Genomic DNA, 21,705 nt, shown 5'->3' with positions numbered 1-21,705 from the left:
TGAATTGTTTGGCTCAATCAGTGCAGTGTTACTCTCCTTTGTATGACATTAATGTAGGGATGTGACTTAATCCGTGAGTAATTTCCTCCGGTGCCCCTCTGCGGAGGTACCTTTCCTATGCATTCCACGCTTGGCCTCTTCCCTAATCCGTACTACACACTGCCTCGGGTTTGGTTCCTTTCAGCAATCCCGGTACACACTGTTTGTTGGTCTCCTTGCAACGACATCCTGCATGCTGCTCTACAGTTCAGCCCGATGACAGCGAAGCATGGAGCGGTGTGCCAGCATACTGAAGCCTGATATCCCCGCAGTTCTACCGTTTTCACGGAAATCGATGCTGCTTTGCGAGCGAAATCTTGGTCAAAAGTAGCAAATTCCTGACAAACATGTGGGGTATCCCTGCGATGCGTGACCATATTCTCATGCATCCAGGAATTTGCGAAAGCCTACAACCGACTTGGGGTAACCTGATGAACCCCCTATAATGCAAGACGGGGAGCTTCTCACTTGTCGTGAATGTGCATGATATACCCCCCCCGTGTCATAGTGGACTTCCCCATCGACGAGGCATTCATCCTTTCAATATGGGCAGAGGTGTGTGTTTTATGCTCTCTGCTCACGCACAAAGCTAAATAGTATATTCAGCTCTTGCTCTATGGATGTCTTGTGCCGCTCTTCCTGGCCAGCATATATATCATGCATGAGAAGATCGTGGCTGGTCGCCCGAACTGGGTATGGAAAAAAAGGGTTCCTCCATTCTGCGGTTCTAAGTTCCTCTCTAGCCTATGCTTGTCGCCGCAATCGCCATGTTCGTGCTTGCTACTGCTCATATCGGTACTGTGTTCTTCAGCAAATAAATTATCATTACTGATCGCTGGACGTCAGCTGTCAATCTACGCCGCCTGCTTAATGGATATGTGTGGTCTTCTGACGCAGTCGCTTTCTTCAATGATTTGGACTCCCCTACGCACGTCGTGAAGGATACAATCTACACGACTCAGAGCCTGCTTGGTGATGCGTTTGCTATATGTATACCCAACTTGCATGCTTGGGAGGTTCATAATACTCCTTTTAACATATATATCGTTGTTGGCTAATCTGGGAGCGGAGATACGTGGTTGTTGTTGCGCCGATAATCTTGCTCGTTTGCAGTACCTGTATGTATACCACGGCAGACGCTTTATGCGCTAATACTGAAATTGTGTGTGTAGTCTCTGGATACATTGTCGCCTGGTTGTTTGTGAGGAACAAAGCCGACTTTTCAGTAAGCTACATGCCTTCACCTTCTATAAAGAAACTGATAGTTCCAGATTTTTGATAATAACTTGTGGGGCTGGATTATCTCGTTCTACACTCTTGCGCTGGTGCAGAATATCATCACCACGGGGCTGATTGCATATGCGATCTGGAACAGTGACCGGACCATAACTGCTTTTCGCGCTGCAGGTCGGAGCCTTATGCCGATTGTCGGAATTGTGGTTGAGAGTGCCGTGGCCTACGTCCTAGCGCAGGCGGCTCTGCTCGGGCTCTATGTTCTGGACTGTAACGCGCAGTATATCATGCTGGAGATGATTACCCCCCACCGTTGGTCTCGTTTTCACTTCAATCGTTGTGCGCGTGGGCCTGCGCTCACATCCGCTTGAACCAACGCATCAGCGAGCCAGCAATGCGATCAGTCTTCAACCCCAGCCGATCAGTGTCAAGGTATCCACTGAGCAGATTACGCATATTCAATTGCACGACAATGATGCCACACCTACCTCGGCAACATTCGACATGCAAGAACGGCTCTTGCGCGAACGGCAAACCTGGGAAGACGCTGCCGAGAGAAAGAAAGGAAGAGGAATTATTGGACCTTTCGATTCGATTGTTTAGATTAGATTCGCTCATTGTGTATACCCGCTACACGTTCACTATGCATCATAGTACCCCTCTTCTTTCTTTTCTAAGGATGCCTAAGGTATCCCTCGCTTTCGACGTGGGTAACTGTTTTTCTGATGTAAGCCCGAGGCGTCGGCCAAGGCTAAAAATCCCTGCAATGGTCATATTCATCCTGTGGGTGTAACCTTCGATATTCCGATTCAATCACATCACAATCACTGCCAGCGGTGCGTGGAAAGCAAAGCATAGCTATAGTTGGAAATAGATTCCATGAGCCAATAAACGTCCTCACTATTACTTCTCACTTTTTCTCCGTGCCATTTCGAACTCATCTCGTAGGCCTCCAGCAATGGATTAACGCATGCTGCGCTTTGACGTTTCTTTGCTCGCCTAACGAGAAAACTGCGAGAGTTATGAAGGCCATTCAAAGCACAAAGTGGATGCATTTTAAATAATTTGAGGAATATGCTGCGCGCTGAGCGACTGATATGTGGTAATCTGGATCCGGATTCCTGACCCGAACGGCCAGTATCGCACAGCTGTCCCGCACGAATCGCGGTCCTTCGTGAGAGCTTGACTGGTAACGAGGAAAGAACGATGTCTTGTCAACTTTGCACTTGACCATCAACATGGAGAAGTCCGTCTTTCAGGAAGAGATGGTTGCTCTGCATGTAGCAAGATCATCTGCGCCTAGAAGGACAAACATTGTCCTGGTCTTTCTCGGCGCCGTGTTGGTCATGACTGGGTATCTTAGTTATCAAGCTTATCACCCCGTCCAACCGGCGTTTTCGGTAGAATCCCTGGTCTCTGAATACTCCATTTAACTAACTTTAGCTGTTCTCTCAAGATGTTCAGCCCGACTGTGGCTTGGCGGTCGTGCCCAGACTTGACCGAATACGACTGCGCCTACCTTAGTGTCCCGCTTGACGTGTGTTGTTTCTCTTCACTTGAGATACATGCTAACTTCAATAGTATCTAAACCCCTCGCCAGATGAGACAGTATCATTGGCTCTACGACGTTTGCCCGCATCCGCTCCAAAGGACGAGAGGCTGGGTACCCTGTTCGTCAATCCTGGGGGCCCAGGTGGATCTGGGACTGCTGCTCTCGTCAATTACGGACAGGATCTGAATATCATTCTAAAAGGTGATTGGAGAAAACTTACAATCACATTAAATTACTGATCGCATAGCAGGTCGCTATGATATCTTGTCCTGGATCCCCGTGGGATAAATATGGTATGTCACTGGATTGCTCTTCTCGAGTTGATTGGATGACTTAGAAAACAAAGACGACTCCTTATCTAGGCTGCTATCCGACGGATTTCGATGAATGGATTGGTGCGTACAAGGAGGCTCAACTTGGCCTGCCCTTCGAGCTCGGTAACAACAGCCTTTCTTGGTTCGAGAAAGTCGATGCATTTTACCTTGCCGACGTAGCAAGCTGTACAAATAATGGAAACCAGAAGATGCTCAAAGCTTCCAGCACTGCTTATACTGCCCGCGATATTCTGAGTATACTGCAGGCCATAGGAGAGGATGAGCGGGGTCTTCAGTATTGGGGGTAAGCTTCCTTCCTTCAATCACAGAACATCCATGAAAATGGCTGGTAGCTTCAGATATGGAACGATTCTTGGAGCGACTTTTGCCGCAATGTTTCCCGAGTATGCCTATCGACTAGTATTGGATGGCGTCGCCAATAGCAACTTCTTCACGAACAACCCCTTCGATTCTGGCCGCAGCGCCATGGACGACACGAACAAAGTCTGGGAGGGTTTCTTCAGCGAATGCGCACTTGCGGGTCCTGGCAGGTGTCCACTGGCAGAACCCGGATTGACAGCCGACGACATTCGAGCAAGCATAGAGGCCCTCATTGATTCCCTCCGAGCACGTCCGCTGCCCGTGTCCTTTTCTGGCAAATTTTCCGGCATCATCACTGCCAGTGACGTGAAGACTGCGATATTCCAAGCATTGTATAAGCCGACCAGATGGGCCGACCTGGCGAAAGCGTTTTCTGATGCCAAGAAAGGAGATGGCGCTGCTTTGGCTATCTTCATCGGAGAACCCGCCCTCACGGAGCGCAGAGAGCCCACAGATAACGTGTTCAGGCGGCATATGGTTGCTTCTGGAACGAGTCGTATTTCTAATGCTGCAGTCATGTGTGGTGATGTTGATCCGAGGGTGGCTCATTCAATAGATACACCGGAGGAATTTATGGAGTATTCTAAGGAGCTGTCCCAGCTGAGTATCACGGGGGAAACTTGGACATTGTTTGCTGGCCGGTGCAGACTATGGAATATAACGGCTTTTGAGGCTTACCGTGGCCCATGGACAGTCGAAGACGGACTACAGAAGACGAAATAACCGATTCTTTTTGTTGGGTTTGTCTATCTCAAAATTTTGAAGAAATATATCCCATTAACTGGCCGATGCCCCTTAGGAACACTGCAGACTCCGTTACCCCCTTGTCGGCGGCAAAAACGATGTCGAAGGGGTTTGGAAACGAAAGTGCGACGCTGCTGATTCAGGACGGCTTTGGCCACTGTTCGACTGCTCATCCTTCGATTTGTACTGCGAAAGCTATTGCTGCATACTTCCACGAAGGTGTCGTTCCCCAATATGGAACGAAGTGCAAGTCGGATGATGGTTTCATCTTCCGAGATGCGCATGCATGCTCAATATAATAATATGGGAGGGATTAGTGAAGCGGATCAGAAGCTGCGGGCAGCGATGTGGAGACTCTCTGAGAGAATGGAAACTTGGTGATATGTCAGAGCGCATAAACGTTAGTCATTTCGAACACATTTTACCCTGCCATATTCGTTCAAGCCAGTTACAGGTAATACATGCGTAATAGCCGCCAGGATTCGACAGAATGGTTGGACAGAATAAGAGGCACAATTAACTTACGCTATGTATGCCTCAGCGATGGCTGTGATTCCGATCCAGACGGGATTGTTAACATGGGGCAAACGCAGTATTTGAACATCCAGCGGAGAGACAAGGAGGGAGAAAAGAGAAACAAGTCCTTGACATCGGGAAAACAACCGCTTGCTAACCTCGTCTAGCAGAGACTCATCATATCAGCGTTTTCTTAAACCAGTTCACTGTCTGCTCGGCCGCATCTTCCCAAGCCTTCTTCACCTCGGGCATGTCGAGTGCTGGCCGGCACGCAAAACCGTGCCGCGTACCCATGTAGCGCTTGAACTCATACTCGATTGCATCTGATCTTTCGGTACGCGCTGCAAGCAGTTGTTCGGCTTCGACGGTTTTTGCGGCAGGGAAGGCAAAGTCCTCTGCCAAAACCCTGTGTCAGCTGCGTACGCTAAGCTGGAAGCAGAGGACATACCTTCGGCAACGACCCAAGAAACAGGGTACTGCAAATGACTTAAGTGAAGTGTCACCTATGAAGCACAGATACGCACATCCATTTGTGTCACCAATTTCAGCGAAAATCCACCTGGGTGGCAGATGACACCACTCGAGAGTACGTGGTAGGGTGCCATCTCCGCAACCATCATACCTGATACATTCGTAAACGCCTTGTTCACTGGCCCGAAAACGAATCTTTCGAACCTCCGAAACAATACCTGTACCTCTGGTTAGCCGAGTAATGCATGTACAGGCAGGACTCACCCAACTGCTCCAATCTTTTCTAGTCCCTTTTCCTTTTTGAGAGTTTCGATGAACTGACAAACCCATGCTAAATAAGAACACTGCCAGAGACATACGAGCGCACATACCGTCTTCATGCGCTTCCCCACATTAGACGGCCAGTTGGTCGTGAGAAGGTTTGGCATGCTCTTGAAGATCTGCCAGGTGAAGCCGAGGTTCTTCCATATCGGAGGTTTGACGCCCACTTGCCAGTGATCATATGTCCTGAGGTCGTTGTCGTCAACGGGGGGGTTACCCTGCTCTTCCTAAGTCCACTCCTCGCACTAGAAGGCGAGGAAAATGATACGAACAGCGAACATATCCGGTACCTTTTCCCGTTCAGCCATTCGTCAGCATATTCACGAGATAAACAAACACACATAAACATCCAAGCCACTCTCCTTCGCATACCCATCCGCCATAATTTTCGGATTTCCCAGAGGCAGGCCAAAGATATCCGTGAACACCAGAATCGCGCTCTTCTCTGCCGCAGGAACGCGCACATCGTCCGGTGCGCGGGCATAGTAGCAGTCAGTTGAGGCGAGCTTGATCATCTCACCAGTGGGCGTGCCGGTGAGGCGGGTGCCAGCAATGCAGTCTGCACAGAGCTTCATCGTTACTTGACAATGAGGTATTGTAGGCCAACTGGGGATCAACGGGAAAGGGGGGAGGCAATGGGGATCAGAGAGAGAGCCTTGTTCTCCTAGGGCGCCATCTGTCCTAAGGAAAGGATCGGTTGGGTAGAACAGTGATTCACGTGCATTCCAAAGGGTTCAGACGTCATCCGACTGGGCATCTTCAATTCATTTTCCTCTTCGGCCTGACAGTCATACGAAGGTCTCAACGTACTTTTAGTGCGAGAATACACTTCTTTCGAGCTGTTTTGCCTCTTGGATAATACATAGACACCTACAACAGATCAGTTCTCTCACAATTGTGTGTTCTTCACGCTCTTGTGTAATTATCAATATTCGGTATCAACGGTTTGTGTTCACCCTCTCATCTCAGACGGTTCTGATATTGGCTAGGCAATATTGTCATCGTGTACATCATTTCCCACTAACAATCGCAGGTTCAAACGCCCCGTCAAACGCCGTCGAGTCAGGGTGACTTTGCCTTTCGTCTTAAGGCTGTCTCTCAACTGGTAGGAGATCCTCGAGTGTCGTCCGGTCTTAGAGACCACCCAAAAGAAGAACCATGAAGCTCTGCGCGGACTGCTTGAAAGGCAAACGCCTTCCCGGAACGCCAGGAGGTGACATGCTCAAAATCGGCGTGACTGATTGCTATTATGCTCGTGCATCGGATGCTGTCCGCACGCCCGCCGCGGAGAAGAGCGCCATCCTAGTCTTCACGGACATATTTGGGCTGCCGTTACCGAATCCCAAGATTATGGCGGATGGGTTTGCAATGGAGATAGGGGTGGATGTGTATGTACGTGAGAGTTTAATCATCGATGGCAGTTGGGGGGCTGAAGTGAGACAGGTGCCAGACTTGTTCGCCGTATGCCGCGCTCGTTTTAAGCTATCCTAGCCGTCCTCAGGCGATGAGCAGGGACATCCACCGATCAGAGAGGAAGATCTCCTCCCGTATGATCACACCGAGATTGGGGTCAAGCCGCCGCTCTGGAAGAACCTGGGCTATACGTGGCAGGTGCTCAAGTCCATGCCGAACATGATGACGACTGGGTCACGCCCGAGTGCAGCCGGGAGAATGATAACGGTATGCTGACTTCCTCTGAGTGAAGGAGGAGGGCTGATGTGGTGAATGGGGCAGTTCGTTGAGAACTTGAAGAAAGAGAAAGGGGTTGAGAAGCTCGGAGTGGTTGGGTGCGTCCTTCCTGTCCCCTCACTCATCTGTTCAGTATTGAAATCTGGATTCAGGTACTGCTTTGGTGGTTAGAGACTAGTCATTATGTTGCAGGGAAGCGCACACATCTTGGCTTGTGGGCGGCGTTATCGCCGATCTGATGCCCTACCACCTGTTCTCGAGTGCAGTCATCTGTCATCCTGGCGACTTTGATCACAAGCTGGTGGACGAGATAAACGTGAGTTTTCTCTGCTCTATGTTTTCCCCCTCTTTCTGACTCAATCCAGTTTCCTACCTCCTGGGTTACCTGTGAAGAAGATGCGTTCTTTTCGCCCACTTCCACGGAGGATGTCAACGAGCGCCTTGCCCGTCGGAATCAACAATTACGCGAGCAAGGCAAAGAGGCACCCGAGTATGAGATGAAGCGGTATATGGGGACTCGACACGGATTTGCGTGCCGTCCGGCGCTTGAGGTCGAGGCCGTGAGGAATGCGTGGGAGGGGGCTTGGGAGCAGACTGTGCGGTGGTTCAAGAAGACTTTGCTTTGAGTACAAATTAGGTCATAAGCCACGCATAGTAAATCATAAATATTGTGGATTCCATAGGATTATCCTTTCAATTTAGACTACTCGGACTTGTGGCATCGGTCCCTTTCGGGGGTTCGATGACATCGACCATCTCACGATCGCACCTGAGACTTTACACTTCCAATTCTGGACGTTCTCGATCAAACCATGAAAGCGCCGATCATGCTACAATTCGTTTCTGATCGATGTCTCTATCCTCTTTTTGCCTCTTATTTTCTACGAGCTCCAGCATGAATTTCTGTGCGGACTGCATCACCCGCGTCGCTCTACCTGGAACCCCCTGCGGGCAGATGGTCTCAATCGGCAACTTCTCCGTCTATCATACAGTCCCCTCCCCTTCCGAACGCGCATCTAACAGTGATAAGAAAGCCATATTGGTGTTCACAGACGGTCTGGGACTAGGGTGGGATAACCCAAGGATATTGGCAGACGGGTTGGCGAGGGAGGTCGGCCTGGAGGTATGGGTGCCTGATCCGTTCAACGTGCGGTCTTCCCTTCTACATCCTGAAATTTGCTGAATTTTGATGGCCATAACAGGGAAAGCCTTCGCTGAATAACGACGACCTCCTCCCGTACGATCATCAAGATCCAGGCTCCCCCATGCCTTGGTGGAAGATCATGGGATACGCATACTATGCAATCAAAGCCGCTCCCAGCCTGCTATTCGGTGAAAACAGGGAGTCGAGAGTGTGTGAGAGGATGAGAGAGGCGAGCCGTGCTTTCATTCTGATGAAAATGTGATCTGACATGAGGGAGGACAGTTCGTTCAGGTGCTGAGTCACAGTAGGCCAGAACTTGCGAATCTTCAGGTAGGGCAAAGGATACGCAGCGGTGGTGCGGCTGTAAGGGCTGTATGACATTTAGTAAATGGGTTCTATTTCGATACGGTTTCTGCGTACCGATTCCATTCCTCTTCTGAAAGGCTGATGGCGGAGATAGGGTGAGGTGCGTTCTTCAGCAAGTTGTTGTCTTTCGGTTGCTTTCCTGCAATGATGTCGTTCACCTCCTTCCGGATCTGAATCATCGCATCGCAGAACTTGTCCAGCTCTTGGAGATCCTCTGAGGCAGGAAAAGGGATTGGAGAAGCTTGGGGCGATCGGGTGATTGGTGACGACTTTTGCCCTTCTTCTCCTTGTTCATGGGTTCACATAGCTATTGCTTAGGAGGAAGCGTCGTCCTCTCCCTCGCCCCATATCACTGTCTGACCAGCGCCGTCATCTGCCATCCGGGTAGCGCAGACCCGAAGCTTGTAGATCAAATTGATGTACGTCTTCTGCCTTTCAACCACAATCATCGTCCAACGCCTCATAATTTTCCCAGTTTCCTACTTCCTGGATCATCTGTGAGGAAGACTTCCTTGTCCCTGCCTCTGTACACGAAGCGCTCGAAGCCCGCCTCCGCTCCCGCTTTGCGCAGGCTAAGGTTCGAGGGGAGGAGGTCCCGGAGTACGAGTACAAGAGGTATATGGGTACCAGGCATGGGTTCGCTTCCCGGCCGGCTTTTGATGTCCCTGTGGTGAAGGAGGCGTTTTTGAAGGCATGGGAGCAATCGGTGTTGTGGTTGAGGAAAACAATGTTGTAAGAAGGCAACATAAGAAACCGACGAAGGCTGTATGCCCATACACTACAGTTTATTATCACGCATATATGTATCTACGTTCACAATGGTTGAATTCAACCATTGAGACGAGTCACAAGGAAAGCAAAATAAGGCATGTGGCTTCTCGATAAGAAATGAAGATTATTAGAAGCAAAGCTGTGGGTGTTCACTTTTGTTTAGGACCATTGCTGAATACTCTTATCTTATCATGGGAGAGGGAAGATATAGTGTATACCATAATAATTTCTGTGCAAGGCCACTCACACCCACTTTACAAGAGAGTATCCTTAAACCAAGCGGTGGTCTGCTCACTAGCCATGACAAAGGCATCCTTGATCATTGGGATGTCTAGGGCCGGCCTGCACCCGAACCCATGCCTGGTACCCATGTATCGCCTGAACTCGTACCGAGGCACCTGTTCAGGTCGTCCTTCTTTCGCTCGCTGGGAACGAAGAGAAAATCGACGCTGCACATCCTCCTGCTTGTCGGGGCCGAAAACAAAATCTTCTTGGCACGTAATCCACGAGGTGGGGAACTTGGGAGTCTAGTGAGTTTGTTGCCCAACGTGGGGAGGAGAGAAAAGGCGGGAACCCACATCAATGTCTTCAACTAGCTTGTGGTCAAAATCGCCAGGATGTGCGATGACAGCACTCGACAGAAGATGGAAAGGCACGAGGGAGAGGAGCACACTTCCTCCGTAACAGTATCTGCTCTGGGGTTAGAGAGGCCTTGTAGAATCGGAAGGCAAAAATTGCATACCCGACGGCCCCAATCTTCTCTATCCCCCGGTCCTTGTTAAGTGTTTCCACAAACTAGCCTTGGGTTAGCTTCCCCTTAACCTCCCTGAAAAGACGTAGTCTCACTTCCTTCATTCTCGTGTACACCCTAGACTGCTTGTTTTCTCCCATGATCATCTTTGGAAAAACGAACGTTGTCTGGCTGAGGAAACCTAATAACTTCCACGATGGCATGGGACTGCCTGGGTCTTGATGATCGTACCGCATGATGTCCTCGTTCTTGAGGGGTGGATGACCCTGGATACGTCTCTAATCAGTCAAGAAACAGGGATTGAGGCAGGAGAAAACATACGTTGAACATATCTGGCACCCAAACGTCCACACCCAGCTCACTAGAGAAAGCGTCGGCCATGATCTTCGGGTTTCCTAAAGGTAGCTCGAACACATCGGTGAACAGAACAACCGCACGATTGGCTGCGACCGAAAGGCGGGATGAAGCAGGCGGAGAGGCAAGGTAGGCAGAGAAGCGGTCAAGGGTGACCATTTGCCCTTTAGGAGTGCCGGGAAGAATCACTCCAGACATGCAGTCGGCACAAAGCTTCATCTTGTTGACTTTATTGTTGCACGTGCTTCGAAGGATTTGGAGAGGTCGTTAAGGCAGAACCTCAGAGGATATGTCCCCCTCCATTTATACCTAGGCAGCTTGGTCCATCCAAAGCAGCACCAGTTCGTCGGTCATGCAATGCCGCCATCCATGACGCCGCTCGCTGTGGGGTTTGCCTTGGGAAGTGCCGTACGCGATGGGGTTATGTCATCTCCTTCGCCTTCTGTGAAACCAACAACTATACGGGAGAGTCAGATGCGGTCAGAAATGTGGGAGTGTACGCGGCGAACTTACGTTGTTGATTTGGTTTACAACTGCTGAAGATGGCCGTTCGTGACTGGTTGATGCAGGCGAGGGTCCACGTCCGCGGTATGCAGGCCTGGTTTCCGATTTCATGGTGCGCAGCTTGGGCACCCTCGGATAATCCTCACAGTGGGCAGAAACGTGGATATTGAAGTTTGGACCAGCATAACAGAATGACAAGATGGGCAATGACAAGAGAGTCGCTGTGATTGGATAGACGGATAATTTCACAATGGGGTACTTCGTGGAACTCCCAGCTGTGATTGGTCGAATTTACATGTAGCAATATTCCCTTTTAAACCGAATATCATTAACATTAGAGAGTAGCCGACATCATCAAGAAACCTCCCAGTATAAAGCACACTCCTTTACAAATGCTTCTCTATCCACTTCCAGCTCTGTTCCGTCACCTTCTCAAACGCCTCCTTCACCTCCTGGATATGGAGCGCCGGCCTCGCCGCAAATCCGTGCGTTGTCCCAGGGTAGAAGACAAACTCGTACGGCACTTTAGTCTTCTCGTCACGGGCAGCGAAGGCGGCTTCGAATTCTTTGGCAACAGGCTGCGGGAAAGATTCATCTACTTGAGCGGTAGCAAAAGCACAGGGGAACTGGAGAACAGAAATTAGCAATAATCTTCTTCTAAGGACATTCTCTGCCTGAGAGTTTTCCCGCCAGAGGGAAGGAACACTCACGTCAACCATTTCAGCTTCTTGCAAGCTGATCCTCCCAGGGTGGCAGACAACACCAGCCTGGAACAACCCCTGTTTCGCCGCCACCATCTTGATGATTACCATCCCCCCATAACAATGACCCACGGCACCCAGCCTCTCCACACCCTTCTCCTTTCGCAACGCTTCTGCCCATGCCTGCATGCGGGCGCTGACTTTGGCGGGACCGTTAGTGAGGATGATATTGGGCAGGGCGCCGATGAGAAGCGCGTAGAATCGGAGTTTGTTCGTGAAGGGGCGGGGAGTCATATCAAAGTGGTCTACAGATGTCATCTGCTGCGGGTTGAGTGGTGGGTGGCCCTATGTTCACATGGATGCTGCTCAGAAATATTGTAACCAGCAGCGAGGAAGGACGCACCATGAACATATCCGGGACGTACACAGGCAAATTCAGCTTTTTTGCAAACTCGTCCGCAATCAGCTGACTGTTCCCTAGTGGCAGACCGAGCACATCAGTGAAGATGACCACTGCCTTGTGCTCGTTCCCCGGAGTTACTGGCGCAGACGGAGCGGCAAGGTAGGTGTCGGTGTCGTTGATCTTGATCATGCTCCCCGTGGGGGTTCCAGGGAGTTTAGTGCCCCTAGTGCAATTCTCGCAGATCATAGTGAACCGGTAGCGTCGAGAGAAGAGATAGTAGTAGGACTGAGGGGGAGGCAGCCTATACGAGCATGTTCGTTATGAGGCATCAACTCTTATGACCGACAGCTGGAAATATCCTTTCGGCACGCTGACTGGATAGAAGAGTATAATGCTCGTGATTGTCAACCTGCCTAGGTCGCAATATGGCAAGATGCTTGATTTGCATCTTCGTCTTGCCTAACCGGAGAGTTGGTGACAGAGTGCGGTCGGTGTCCACCAATGAGCGACAGCTCAAGGGTTTCCATGACAAACCCATGAGAGGGCGTGTCATGGATATTCTTTGGGGTACAGCGATTTTTGTTTACTGCCGCCAGCATCTCATGTTCGATAAAGAACTGAGTGGAAGTCCGGAGATGACCCTGATTTGCTCCATTTTCAACATCTCGTGGGATCTAACTTGGAAGGGTAAATTGTCTTGTAAACAAGTTATCTGCACTTTCAATGCATTATATACATCGTTCGCCCGTAATCAGGGGTCACAGGTCAGGCGTTCCGTGGGGACTGGAGTTCTATATCTTACGACACTCGTCCGTTCCCCAGGGTAACATCTTGGCCCGAAGTAGGGGCTTCGACCACTTCGAATTCCATGTCTCCCGACGATGTCTACTCTGCAACCCGCACCAGCGCTCCGCTCGCACCCTGGTGCATTCCTTCCAATTCCTTCATATCCTCCTCATCCAGCTCCCATCCGTACACAGCCTTATTCGCCTCGATCCGTGCGGGGTTGTCGCTCTTTGGTAGTGGACTGAACCCCTTCTGCAAGCTCCAGCGGATGAGCACTTGTGCCCAAGACTTGTCGTGTTTTTTCGAGACGCGAATCAGCGTGGGGTCTTGGGCTTTCTCGCCTCGCACCAGAGGGCAGTAGGCTTGGATCGCGATGTGATTGGCCTCGCAATACTCGACCACCTTAGGCTGCTGACACCAGGGATGCAACTCGAGGCATATGACACATCAGCCCGAATTCCTCACTCTATGTGTTTATGAGAACACACCTCAATCTGGTTCACAGCCGGCCAGATCTTCGCGTACGCCCTCATCTCCTCGAAATGGCTTGGTCCATAGTTGCTCACGCCTATGCTCCGTGCTTTGCCTTCAGCGTGCAGCTGCTCCATGGCCTTCCAGAGAGCTTGACGTCCTTCGGGACCTGAACGAGGGGAATGTATGAGGAACAAGTCGACGTAACCATCTGACCGAAATCGGTGAGTATTCTATCGGCGGTTCCCTGGTTCTTTGGGGAAAGACACCCACCCAGCCCAATTTTATCCACGCTAGCCTTCAAGGCTGTCATCGTCTCATCATGACTTGCCTCAGGCGCTGACATCTTCGTTGTCACAAAAATATTCTCCCTCTTCACCCCGCTCTGCTTGCAGAACTCGCGCACACCATCCCCGACCTCGGACTCGTTCCGGTACATTTGGGCGGTGTCGATATGCCTAGCATAAGCGCATGAGGCTCTGCAGCAGCCGACCGAGGGGGAGGGGACACACCGATATCCAGCCTGGAGAGCGTACACGCATGATTGTGCCGTTAGATGTCCGGGGGAAGCCCAGACGCCAAATCCCAGTAGGGGCATGCTATACCCTGGACAGTTCACATCAGTACACCAACCTCTCAAATCCATGGAGGAAGACCTCATACCGGAGTTGAGCTTCACGGCGGACTGGAGGGTGAGTTGGGCCATATCTTGTGGTGTGAGGGAGGAGAAAGAAGGTCACATGTTCGAGGGCAGAACGCGAGCAGGTACTAGATGGTGCAAGCTGGGACGAAGCATCCCGCCGTCATTCCGGCCTAGGGTTCGGCCCGCAATTATGCCGAGTGCAACGATTGGTGGTGACCATGACAGACAGTACCGAATGAAATATGGAGAGTACTCAGCAGGCACGGAGAGAGCATCAATGCGCGCGCTGAATGGAGAGCATGGGGTTAGAACAACTGAGCAAGCCCTTTTCTTTCCTGACACGACGCGACTGAATCCTGCAACAATCAGAATATAAATGAGTAGTGTCATTGTTTATCAGAACAAATACAGATGTGAGGCGTGCCCAAGTAAGATGAAATGCCCTCTGAATGCACAGCAGTATAGGGAAACAAAACGTCATCATCAAGGCTTGAGAGGCACCTCAGCCGCCAACTCTTTCCGTCTAAGGTTGATGTACTCCAATCTAAGACGCTCCATGTTCTCCGGATTTGTGCTGTACATACACGTAAGCGTTTCGAGCGCTATAGAGGCAGAAAAAGACACGCACTATTGACGAATGCACTCTTGCATCGCCTTATGCTGCCCTCTACACGCCCAAACTACGGATACTGTCCTGCCAGTCGCACAGTCGGCGAATTCTGAATAAAAAGTCCTTTCATAAGCACAGATAGGGAGTATTGAGGTGATGGGCAGGCGTACGGCGAACAACGGCATCACATTCCTTCAACGCACGGGCTTTGGTGACCTTCATCAGCGTCTCCTCTTCTCGCCGCGAAAGGGCATTCATCGCCAAGTGTATTTCGTAGATCCTGGCGCTTGCTGCGCGTCTATCGGCCAGAAGAATGGGATCAAAGTCTGACTAAGCTTGATGCAGATACCGTCATGAATTGTGAGAATTGTGGATGATTGTTGATATGAAGGTGAAATGTGCGGTGTACCGTTCCCTGGGTGCTGTGTTCGTTAGACCCAAACCGGGGTAATTCCTCCGATGACCCCTTTCGGGCGCATTTTGCCTACAATGACCCCTCGGGCGCAAATCCCTGAAATGACGCCAAGGCCTGCCCTAAGCAACCAGGGACCTTCCAATTAAGGAAGGTGGCAGTTCAAGATGCGCTAGGGTCCGGTCTCTTCGTGTCGGTTTATAAAGCATGTTCTGATGTTGTTTTTTAATTAATTATGTTACAGTATATAAATCAATTCTGCATGGATGCCTCGTATAATAATTCACCGATTTTCACCATTGTAAACATAGGTGAGGAAACACCGCACTTTTACGGCAAGGCAATGAATTTTGCAGCAGTTCTTGATGATAATAGATACCATACACAATGCCAACCAGGTTGTCTTTTGAAAAAGGTCTGTTCTACTAGCAAAACATTCACAAAAACACGTTGTTGGATTGATTGGATTGCCCGGAGGCACGTGCTTCTATTGCCACAGCCACTGCTTTCCTTATTTGGTTACTTAGGGGCGGCATTTGGGGTCATTTAGGCAATTTGCACCCGACGGGTCATTGTAGGCAAGATACCCCCGAAAGGGGTTATCGGAGGAATTACCTCGACCCAAACCACAAAGGGAAAAGAACCCTGACAAATGATATTTGTAAGCTCACGTGCACCCTTTGTCATCATTGATGTCCCACCTTCAAGCCATCGCCTCGACCTCCTAATCATCCACCTGGCTAGTCTGTTATTCTGGTGCCGATCCGGCATGAACCCCGTGGCAAATATGAGGAAGCGCCCGTCGGGCAGAAGGTTGAAAACCTATCGGCCGCACTTAAACAAGCAAGGTATAGGAAGGGTTTGAGCCCGCTATCTTGTGTCATAACGCTATCCACCGTCACACGGCGTTTGAAAGCATGATCACGCAGTTGTCTGCCAAGGCTATAAGAATCGGCCGTCCTCTCCTTCATCGAGCTCAACAGCACTCGAACCGATTCCGCCCCCAAACCAAATTCTCAAGCCCATATTCCATCCGAACCATGACGTCTGCTGTCAAACCTCTCGATGTATGGACTAATGACCTCATCGGGGAAATCTACTTCAATCCGGATGACGCAACGGCCTTCAAGGCCTTCGAGGATTACATAAGCAGTGATATTCGTATTGAGTATGTAACGTCTTTGTTCCTTGAAGCCGTGCTTATTCTGCTCTGAAGAGTGAACGGCGCCGTGCTCCCGCGTTCCGTCTATCTTGGAATTGTCACACGCTACCGCGAGGAGGGTACTGGAACGGACCTCGGCAACCCGACCCTGTCCATGCATGTCGACGATGTGGAGAAGCAGACCGGAACCGTTGCCCAATGCGGCAAGTTTAGCACCAAGAACAAGGCAACCGGAGCGGTCGTCAACGCCACAGCGACGACGATCATCAAGGTCGAGTTCCGGGATGGGAAGAGGGTGATGACCAGCTTGACCGAGGTCATTGCCGATGACTAGGGGGCGTCCAGGTCGGCCCGATAGCATTCTAGTTGCCGTCAAATAATTGAATGGCCACGCGCTGGATGGCGACTCGTCTTGTGCACTGTCCTTTCAGCAAGTGGGACAAGGATCCCCGGTCGCTTGGCGTTCGTAAGAGGATTCGTTTCCTCACTGACATGGGCTGTTCGGGGAGACAGCATATGTCAAACGGCTCGTCACAAGGGATGGGCCGTCCGCAAATCCATTCAGACGACAATGATGCTCTGTAAGAGAGACAGGACCGGCTTCGGGAAGCTTTGAAAATCTCGACGCATTGCCCATTTTGAACACTATTCTTCATCCAACCCATGTCTTCTGTCAAGCCTCTCGATGTATGGGTTGATATTTTCCCAGGGGGACGACGAAAAGGCTTTTGCCGCCTTCGAGGAGGGCTTGAGTCACGATATCCTCATCGAATCAGTAGTGCCTTTTTGAATTTTTGAGCTTCGATTTGCTCATCTTCCGCCTGAAGGGTGAACGGTGCCGTCCCCGCGCTCCAACCAATATTGGTTATTGTCAAAGACAACCGAGTGGACAAAAGCGTTACCGCTCTAGGAATCCGGACCTTGTCCATGCATATTGATCATCTTGAGCAGCAGACCGGTGTCGTCTCACAATTCGGCAAGCTCAGTATCAATGACAAGACAACGGGGATCGAGACGATGTGGACAGGAAGCACCATTGTCAAGGTAGAATTCCTTGATCGGAAGAGAGTGATGACAAGCTTGACCGAGATCATCCCGAAGAATTAAGTGAAATTGCCCTGTCCGATGGCATCGGAGCAGATTGGGGTGCCTTTACAATGAATGGAAGATATGTCATGGTAATCGACGTTGTATGGCAGCTAGTACGAATTCATGTGTATCCCGAGTATTGTTTGTATAACAACCATTGATCGGCTCACGAGGGACTTGAAACAAAGCTGTACATTGATTCATCACGAATGGGGGCGAGCAAGTGATACAGTGAACTGAGAACGTCGGTCTATAAAAGAGGCAAAAGGGCGACTTGCTTTGGTCTAAACGTCTTGACGCTCCCTACTTGTGTCGCATAACACTCTCACAAGAATTTCGCCCGAAGCATGTCTTCTACCACACCTCTTGATGTTTTCGTCGAAAACCTCCTTGCGGCGATGTTCTTCGAGACTGACGACGAAAAGGCAATTCAGGCCTTTGAGGCAGGCCTGAGCGAGGACATCCGCATCGAGTTTGTCCTCCTTTCTCAGATGAGCCGCAGGGCTTGACGCGCATTTAAACCAGGGTCAACGGGGCCATCCTGCCACGCCCTGTATACCTGGGTATTGTCAAGGGAATACGCAAGGACAACGTGGCTACCGACCTGGGTAACCCTACCCTAGCTATGCACGTCGAGGATGCCGAAAAGCAGACCGGTACGGTCGCTCAATGCGGCAAGTTCACCCTCAAGAACAAATCCACGGGGGAAGAGAAGACTTCGTCGGCGGGTACCATCGCCAAGGTGGAATTCCGGGATGGAAAGAGAGTGATGACCAGCTTGACAGAGGTGATGTCTTGAGCGGGCTTGACGGGCAGGGGGCAAGGGACCTGAGACACCGAGGATTGATGTCATGGTGCCGGCGGTTGTCAAGCGTGCACAGTCCTTTCATAAGGTTGAGCCGAGAATTCTGATTTGTGATACTACTAGTGCAAAGGAAGCTCTGATGTTGCCGTTGTCGGGATGTATCAGACCGTGATGCCGCAGTCGTCTCGCCCTATTAAAACCCCGTCATCCGCTGTTGGCGGTACTCGGCAAGCAACCCCCATCCACACCTTTGCACATACCGAATAATGACCTCTATCGCACCTCTCGATGTCTGGGTTGACAACCTCTTTGGCGAGATTTGGTTTCAACCAGATGACGAGAAAGCATTCGCTGCGTTCGAGGCGGCTCTGAGTGAAGATATCCGCATCGAGTTTGTTGCATATCTTGAATTCACAGATTTCAACATTGACTTTCTTCAATCTTCAGGTAAACGGTGCCGTTCTTCCACGCTCCGTCTACTTGGGTTTTGTCAAGAGTTACCGTAAGGAGAGCTTCGGCACGGACCTGGGCAATCCTAGTCTGTCCATGAACATCAACGATGCCGACAAGCAGACCGGTACAGTCGCCCAATTCGGCAAGTTTAGTACAAAGAACAAAGCCACAGGGAAGGAGACTCTGTCAACGGCGGCAACGATTATCGAGGTCGAATTTCGTGACGGGAAGAGAGTGATGACGAGTTTAACGGAAGTGACAAATTAGGGAGTGGTATTTGACTGGATGCGTGGTGTTTACCGCCCTATGGTTCCACAATGAATTCAAGGCATCGTGTTCTTGCATGCCGATATATAGAGTGTTGAAGCGATTCTTTTCCGAGAAAGCCATGCGTGTGATGAGTGCAACGAAGTTGCCTTCTCGGAGGAACTTCGGCATTTGGCATCGCAATCCATTGAACATCTTTTGATGTCCCTGAGGGTCCTATATCCGGCTGTACAAAAACGAAGGCAATATTGCGCGTGGAATCGAACCTCACACTATATCGGCTTTGCCACATGATACTCTATCAAGAAAGCAATGGGTACCTCGTGAGCAAATAGTTCATGATGCCACTTGGCATCAGATGCCCGCAAACATTCCTCCAAACGAGTACTTCTTGGGACGATAGCCTTGTAGGTTTACAACCTGTTGTCTCTAGGCCTCTTCACATCGTGTCTACGTATTAACGGTGTTCAAGCATGAGTAGTGCCCCGTATACTCTGGCCAAGGTCGTCATGACTGACTCATCGCCCATGATAACCTACACTGGCGACTGGTCGTATTGCTGGGCACAATCGGGTTGCACACTAAATGCAACTGGCGAGTTGGGCCTCGGTCAGAGCTATCATAATGCATCAGCCAACAACCCCGGGGTAAAAGGCATGCAGTTAACATTTACTGGTATGCAGTCTTTAATCATACCGGAAATGGATGTTTGATTCACGCTGGACAATACTAGGCGACCAGCTTCACATTTTCGGGAACTACAGCGGAACAGATAGTGGCACAAACGTCACAGTTGACAATATTTCTTACCATACTACAAATGCGACATCGGCAGAACTTAATCACATCGTATCATACGCCAATGGTCTCAGTGACTCGACTAATCACAACATGGTCGTCCAGACGAATGGTCCCTTCAACTTCCTTCATTTCGAAATTTTTGTCCAGTCCACGCAGCTTTTGAGTAACTACACGATTCAGTACAACGATCCTTCTATCCAATACTCAGGAACATGGTCTACTCCGACTTTGAATGGATTAACAAGTCCGACAGCACAGTCGAGCGATCCCGCAGCAATGATGGCTCTCAACTTCACTGGTGTTGGCGTCGTGATGCAGGCGAGCATGGATAACAATAATGGACCGTACAATATTGTATGCTCTAGATCTATGTCTTCATATTTACTGCTCACAAGGACTAGGTTTTTGATGGTCAAACTTCCTCATATACGCCAAACGTCCAGGGCTGGACTCTACCACCCGCAATCCTGTACTATGCCCTTGATCTTCAAGCAGGTCAACACACCCTTACCATGTCGAACACTGGCGCTGGAGGATCAACGCTCACACTGAGCAGCATCACCATAGTGCAGCTTGCTTCGGAGGTTCAAACAACAACTGCACCTACAGGTGCCTCTATATCGCCAACCGCATCGGCGAATGGATCGACCGCAGATAGTGGTAGGACTACAAATGTAGGCGCTATTGCTGGCGGTGTCATAGGAGGAATTGCTCTTCTTGCCCTCCTTGCCCTGGTCGCGTTGCTCCTACTCCGACGGCGCAGACGAGTTGATCCGCTATCACCAACACCGTTCATACCAACAATGCACACGCCGCTCCCACCACCAAGTGTACTGGAGAAGACCACGGAGGCAAGTGTCATTACCAACACAGTCACCGGGGCAAGTGTACGGAATCCGCCCGCCTCGCTGGTTAACGACCCGGATGCCCAGAACGAAGTAGTTGACCGAGTGCTGGAGATTCTCGCTTCGAGAATCGACGCACATCCTCTGGCAACTACCTCGGGAAGCTCAGCGAGCGAGCCGCCGGAGTATCGAGACACAAGAACAGCCAGTCAACGGCTGTAGTGTCACGATTGAAGCACTCGTTCTCACGTCTCCACTGACATGTATGGCCTCGCTGTACTGATACTTGTGCAATACCTCCCGCAATGAAAAAGGAAGGTCGCCCGTTTCTTTCATGAAAGAACATGTCAGTAATTTCAGTGAAAATTTCTACGGGCGTCAAGTGTTTGACCCTAATGCCGACGTTATCTCCGAAATTAGTCGCAACATCCCCTTGAGAGCGCTCGTCGGTTCCAACCATCAACTTTGACGACTCTGGTGAAACCTAGAATCTTACCGCTGCAGCACTGTACTAACCCGGGCAGAGGGAGACAATCCCCGTGCCACATCTCAAACGATAGTGAATCTTCATCGCTATTACACCGTTCTAGGCTGTACCCAAGAGAAACATGCGATTACAACATATTATGATAAGTAATTTCTCCTCAGAGCCCGTATCAGCACATCCCGACGCAGATCATCTCCGATAGCCCCCCGTCCAGCAAATGCAGCAATGATAGCCTCTGAGCGCGGTACCTCGATCATTGCGGAGGGCGCATTACCCAAACTCGCGGATTTGGTATGGTTGCCTCTTTTCCCTTCACAGAGGGGCATATGAGATGCAGGGGTTGAGGTGGCTTTTGGGAATATGTTGGCGAGAGACGTGATCTCTGAAAGCGGCTCGCGTCCTCGTCTGCTCATCGCAGAAGGGTATTGTTTGGTGGCCTGCGCCACGTTCGTTGGAGGCAGCGACATATGACCAAGTACTTCGAGTGAATCAAGCGAGGAAAGGGGGGAAGGTCTACGGGTTCGTGTCACCGGCGTTGGTTGCACGTTTTCCTTATTCTCCCGAGTATGCGCGACCTGACTGGATGCCTAAGGAAGAAGATGAGCCATGCGCCGAGCAGC

General features: G+C 50.5%; 13 protein-coding genes across 13 annotated transcripts; 9 read left to right on the top strand and 4 right to left on the bottom strand.

Moving 5' to 3' along the window:
* Positions 1-16: 16 nt before the first annotated feature.
* Positions 17-1,875, top strand: DACRYDRAFT_117496 (uncharacterized protein; the record flags this gene model as incomplete). Its single annotated transcript, XM_040770396.1, has 7 exons — positions 17-594; positions 646-732; positions 783-834; positions 886-1,029; positions 1,212-1,264; positions 1,311-1,584; positions 1,661-1,875. The coding sequence occupies exons 1-7, from the start codon at positions 517-519 to the stop codon at positions 1,873-1,875; spliced, it is 903 nt and encodes a 300-aa protein (XP_040626762.1). The 5' UTR covers positions 17-516.
* An 853-nt stretch (positions 1,876-2,728) lies between these two features.
* DACRYDRAFT_109288 (uncharacterized protein) lies at positions 2,729-4,242 on the top strand (the record flags this gene model as incomplete). The annotated part of the gene is made up of 5 exons (XM_040768860.1): positions 2,729-2,809; positions 2,854-3,025; positions 3,075-3,103; positions 3,162-3,442; positions 3,492-4,242. 5 exons carry the CDS (start codon positions 2,729-2,731, stop codon positions 4,240-4,242), a joined length of 1,314 nt encoding a protein of 437 aa, XP_040626761.1.
* Positions 4,243-4,328: 86 nt separating this feature from the next.
* Positions 4,329-4,520, top strand: DACRYDRAFT_39264 (uncharacterized protein; the record flags this gene model as incomplete). The annotated part of the gene is made up of 1 exon (XM_040774458.1): positions 4,329-4,520. A coding segment is annotated over one exon (192 nt), but the record flags the coding sequence as incomplete, so codon positions are not given.
* Positions 4,521-4,806: 286 nt separating this feature from the next.
* Positions 4,807-6,173, bottom strand: DACRYDRAFT_23421 (alpha/beta-hydrolase). Its single transcript, XM_040773231.1, has 8 exons — positions 5,913-6,173; positions 5,844-5,861; positions 5,622-5,789; positions 5,515-5,567; positions 5,455-5,468; positions 5,304-5,401; positions 5,228-5,255; positions 4,807-5,174 (listed from the first exon to the last, which is right to left on the bottom strand). Exons 1-8 carry the CDS (start codon positions 6,144-6,146, stop codon positions 4,957-4,959), a joined length of 831 nt encoding a protein of 276 aa, XP_040626759.1. The 5' UTR covers positions 6,147-6,173; the 3' UTR covers positions 4,807-4,956.
* Positions 6,174-6,388: 215 nt separating this feature from the next.
* Positions 6,389-7,886, top strand: DACRYDRAFT_101010 (uncharacterized protein; the record flags this gene model as incomplete). Its single annotated transcript, XM_040767509.1, has 7 exons — positions 6,389-6,515; positions 6,561-6,963; positions 7,015-7,032; positions 7,084-7,251; positions 7,306-7,358; positions 7,453-7,576; positions 7,626-7,886. The coding sequence occupies exons 2-7, from the start codon at positions 6,730-6,732 to the stop codon at positions 7,884-7,886; spliced, it is 858 nt and encodes a 285-aa protein (XP_040626758.1). The 5' UTR covers positions 6,389-6,515; positions 6,561-6,729.
* Positions 7,887-8,155: 269 nt separating this feature from the next.
* Positions 8,156-9,506, top strand: DACRYDRAFT_109285 (uncharacterized protein; the record flags this gene model as incomplete). The annotated part of the gene is made up of 5 exons (XM_040768859.1): positions 8,156-8,407; positions 8,463-8,612; positions 8,960-9,032; positions 9,089-9,189; positions 9,246-9,506. 5 exons carry the CDS (start codon positions 8,156-8,158, stop codon positions 9,504-9,506), a joined length of 837 nt encoding a protein of 278 aa, XP_040626757.1.
* A 289-nt stretch (positions 9,507-9,795) lies between these two features.
* Positions 9,796-11,184, bottom strand: DACRYDRAFT_117492 (uncharacterized protein; the record flags this gene model as incomplete). The annotated part of the gene is made up of 6 exons (XM_040770395.1): positions 11,160-11,184; positions 10,614-11,103; positions 10,388-10,558; positions 10,284-10,336; positions 10,120-10,231; positions 9,796-10,059 (listed from the first exon to the last, which is right to left on the bottom strand). The coding sequence occupies exons 2-6, from the start codon at positions 10,863-10,865 to the stop codon at positions 9,796-9,798; spliced, it is 852 nt and encodes a 283-aa protein (XP_040626756.1). The 5' UTR covers positions 10,866-11,103; positions 11,160-11,184.
* A 352-nt stretch (positions 11,185-11,536) lies between these two features.
* DACRYDRAFT_109283 (alpha/beta-hydrolase) lies at positions 11,537-12,500 on the bottom strand (the record flags this gene model as incomplete). The annotated part of the gene is made up of 3 exons (XM_040768858.1): positions 11,537-11,776; positions 11,861-12,196; positions 12,255-12,500. The coding sequence occupies 3 exons, from the start codon at positions 12,498-12,500 to the stop codon at positions 11,537-11,539; spliced, it is 822 nt and encodes a 273-aa protein (XP_040626755.1).
* A 446-nt stretch (positions 12,501-12,946) lies between these two features.
* DACRYDRAFT_23418 (Aldo/keto reductase) lies at positions 12,947-15,196 on the bottom strand. Its single transcript, XM_040773230.1, has 7 exons — positions 14,935-15,196; positions 14,783-14,873; positions 14,175-14,728; positions 14,024-14,117; positions 13,785-13,969; positions 13,529-13,722; positions 12,947-13,469 (listed from the first exon to the last, which is right to left on the bottom strand). Exons 3-7 carry the CDS (start codon positions 14,215-14,217, stop codon positions 13,140-13,142), a joined length of 846 nt encoding a protein of 281 aa, XP_040626754.1. The 5' UTR covers positions 14,218-14,728; positions 14,783-14,873; positions 14,935-15,196; the 3' UTR covers positions 12,947-13,139.
* Positions 15,197-16,216: 1,020 nt separating this feature from the next.
* Positions 16,217-16,672, top strand: DACRYDRAFT_16973 (uncharacterized protein; the record flags this gene model as incomplete). Its single annotated transcript, XM_040771249.1, has 2 exons — positions 16,217-16,344; positions 16,393-16,672. 2 exons carry the CDS (start codon positions 16,217-16,219, stop codon positions 16,670-16,672), a joined length of 408 nt encoding a protein of 135 aa, XP_040626753.1.
* A 1,102-nt stretch (positions 16,673-17,774) lies between these two features.
* Positions 17,775-18,226, top strand: DACRYDRAFT_109280 (uncharacterized protein; the record flags this gene model as incomplete). The annotated part of the gene is made up of 2 exons (XM_040768857.1): positions 17,775-17,899; positions 17,953-18,226. The coding sequence occupies 2 exons, from the start codon at positions 17,775-17,777 to the stop codon at positions 18,224-18,226; spliced, it is 399 nt and encodes a 132-aa protein (XP_040626752.1).
* A 272-nt stretch (positions 18,227-18,498) lies between these two features.
* DACRYDRAFT_109279 (uncharacterized protein) lies at positions 18,499-18,952 on the top strand (the record flags this gene model as incomplete). Its single annotated transcript, XM_040768856.1, has 2 exons — positions 18,499-18,627; positions 18,680-18,952. The coding sequence occupies 2 exons, from the start codon at positions 18,499-18,501 to the stop codon at positions 18,950-18,952; spliced, it is 402 nt and encodes a 133-aa protein (XP_040626751.1).
* An 891-nt stretch (positions 18,953-19,843) lies between these two features.
* DACRYDRAFT_16971 (uncharacterized protein) lies at positions 19,844-20,820 on the top strand (the record flags this gene model as incomplete). Its single annotated transcript, XM_040771248.1, has 2 exons — positions 19,844-20,107; positions 20,155-20,820. 2 exons carry the CDS (start codon positions 19,844-19,846, stop codon positions 20,818-20,820), a joined length of 930 nt encoding a protein of 309 aa, XP_040626750.1.
* Positions 20,821-21,705: the final 885 nt, after the last annotated feature.

Source organism: Dacryopinax primogenitus, assembly GCF_000292625.1.
Source record: "Dacryopinax primogenitus strain DJM-731 SS1 chromosome Unknown DACRYscaffold_14, whole genome shotgun sequence".
NCBI classification, from domain to species: domain Eukaryota; kingdom Fungi; phylum Basidiomycota; class Dacrymycetes; order Dacrymycetales; family Dacrymycetaceae; genus Dacryopinax; species Dacryopinax primogenitus.
The sequence above is the reverse complement of the archived record's forward strand: the minus strand, read 5'-3'. Positions and strand labels throughout refer to the sequence as shown.

Excerpts from the sequence above, each read along its gene's own strand:
- DACRYDRAFT_23418 (XM_040773230.1), bottom strand. The coding sequence starts at position 14,217 with ATGGCCCAACTCACCCTCCAGTCCGCCGTGAAGCTCAACTCCG. Across the intron at positions 14,118-14,174 it reads CGCCGTGAAGCTCAACTCCG|GGTATAGCATGCCCCTACTG; the intron begins GTATGAGGTCTT and ends TGAACTGTCCAG. Across the intron at positions 13,970-14,023 it reads GCTCTCCAGGCTGGATATCG|GCATATCGACACCGCCCAAA; the intron begins GTGTGTCCCCTC and ends CGCTTATGCTAG.
- DACRYDRAFT_23421 (XM_040773231.1), bottom strand. The coding sequence starts at position 6,146 with ATGAAGCTCTGTGCAGACTGCATTGCTGGCACCCGCCTCACCGGCACG. Across the intron at positions 5,568-5,621 it reads TGGGGAAGCGCATGAAGACG|TTCATCGAAACTCTCAAAAA; the intron begins GTATGTGCGCTC and ends TGGGTTTGTCAG. Across the intron at positions 5,175-5,227 it reads TTCTTGGGTCGTTGCCGAAG|AGGACTTTGCCTTCCCTGCC; the intron begins GTATGTCCTCTG and ends GGGTTTTGGCAG.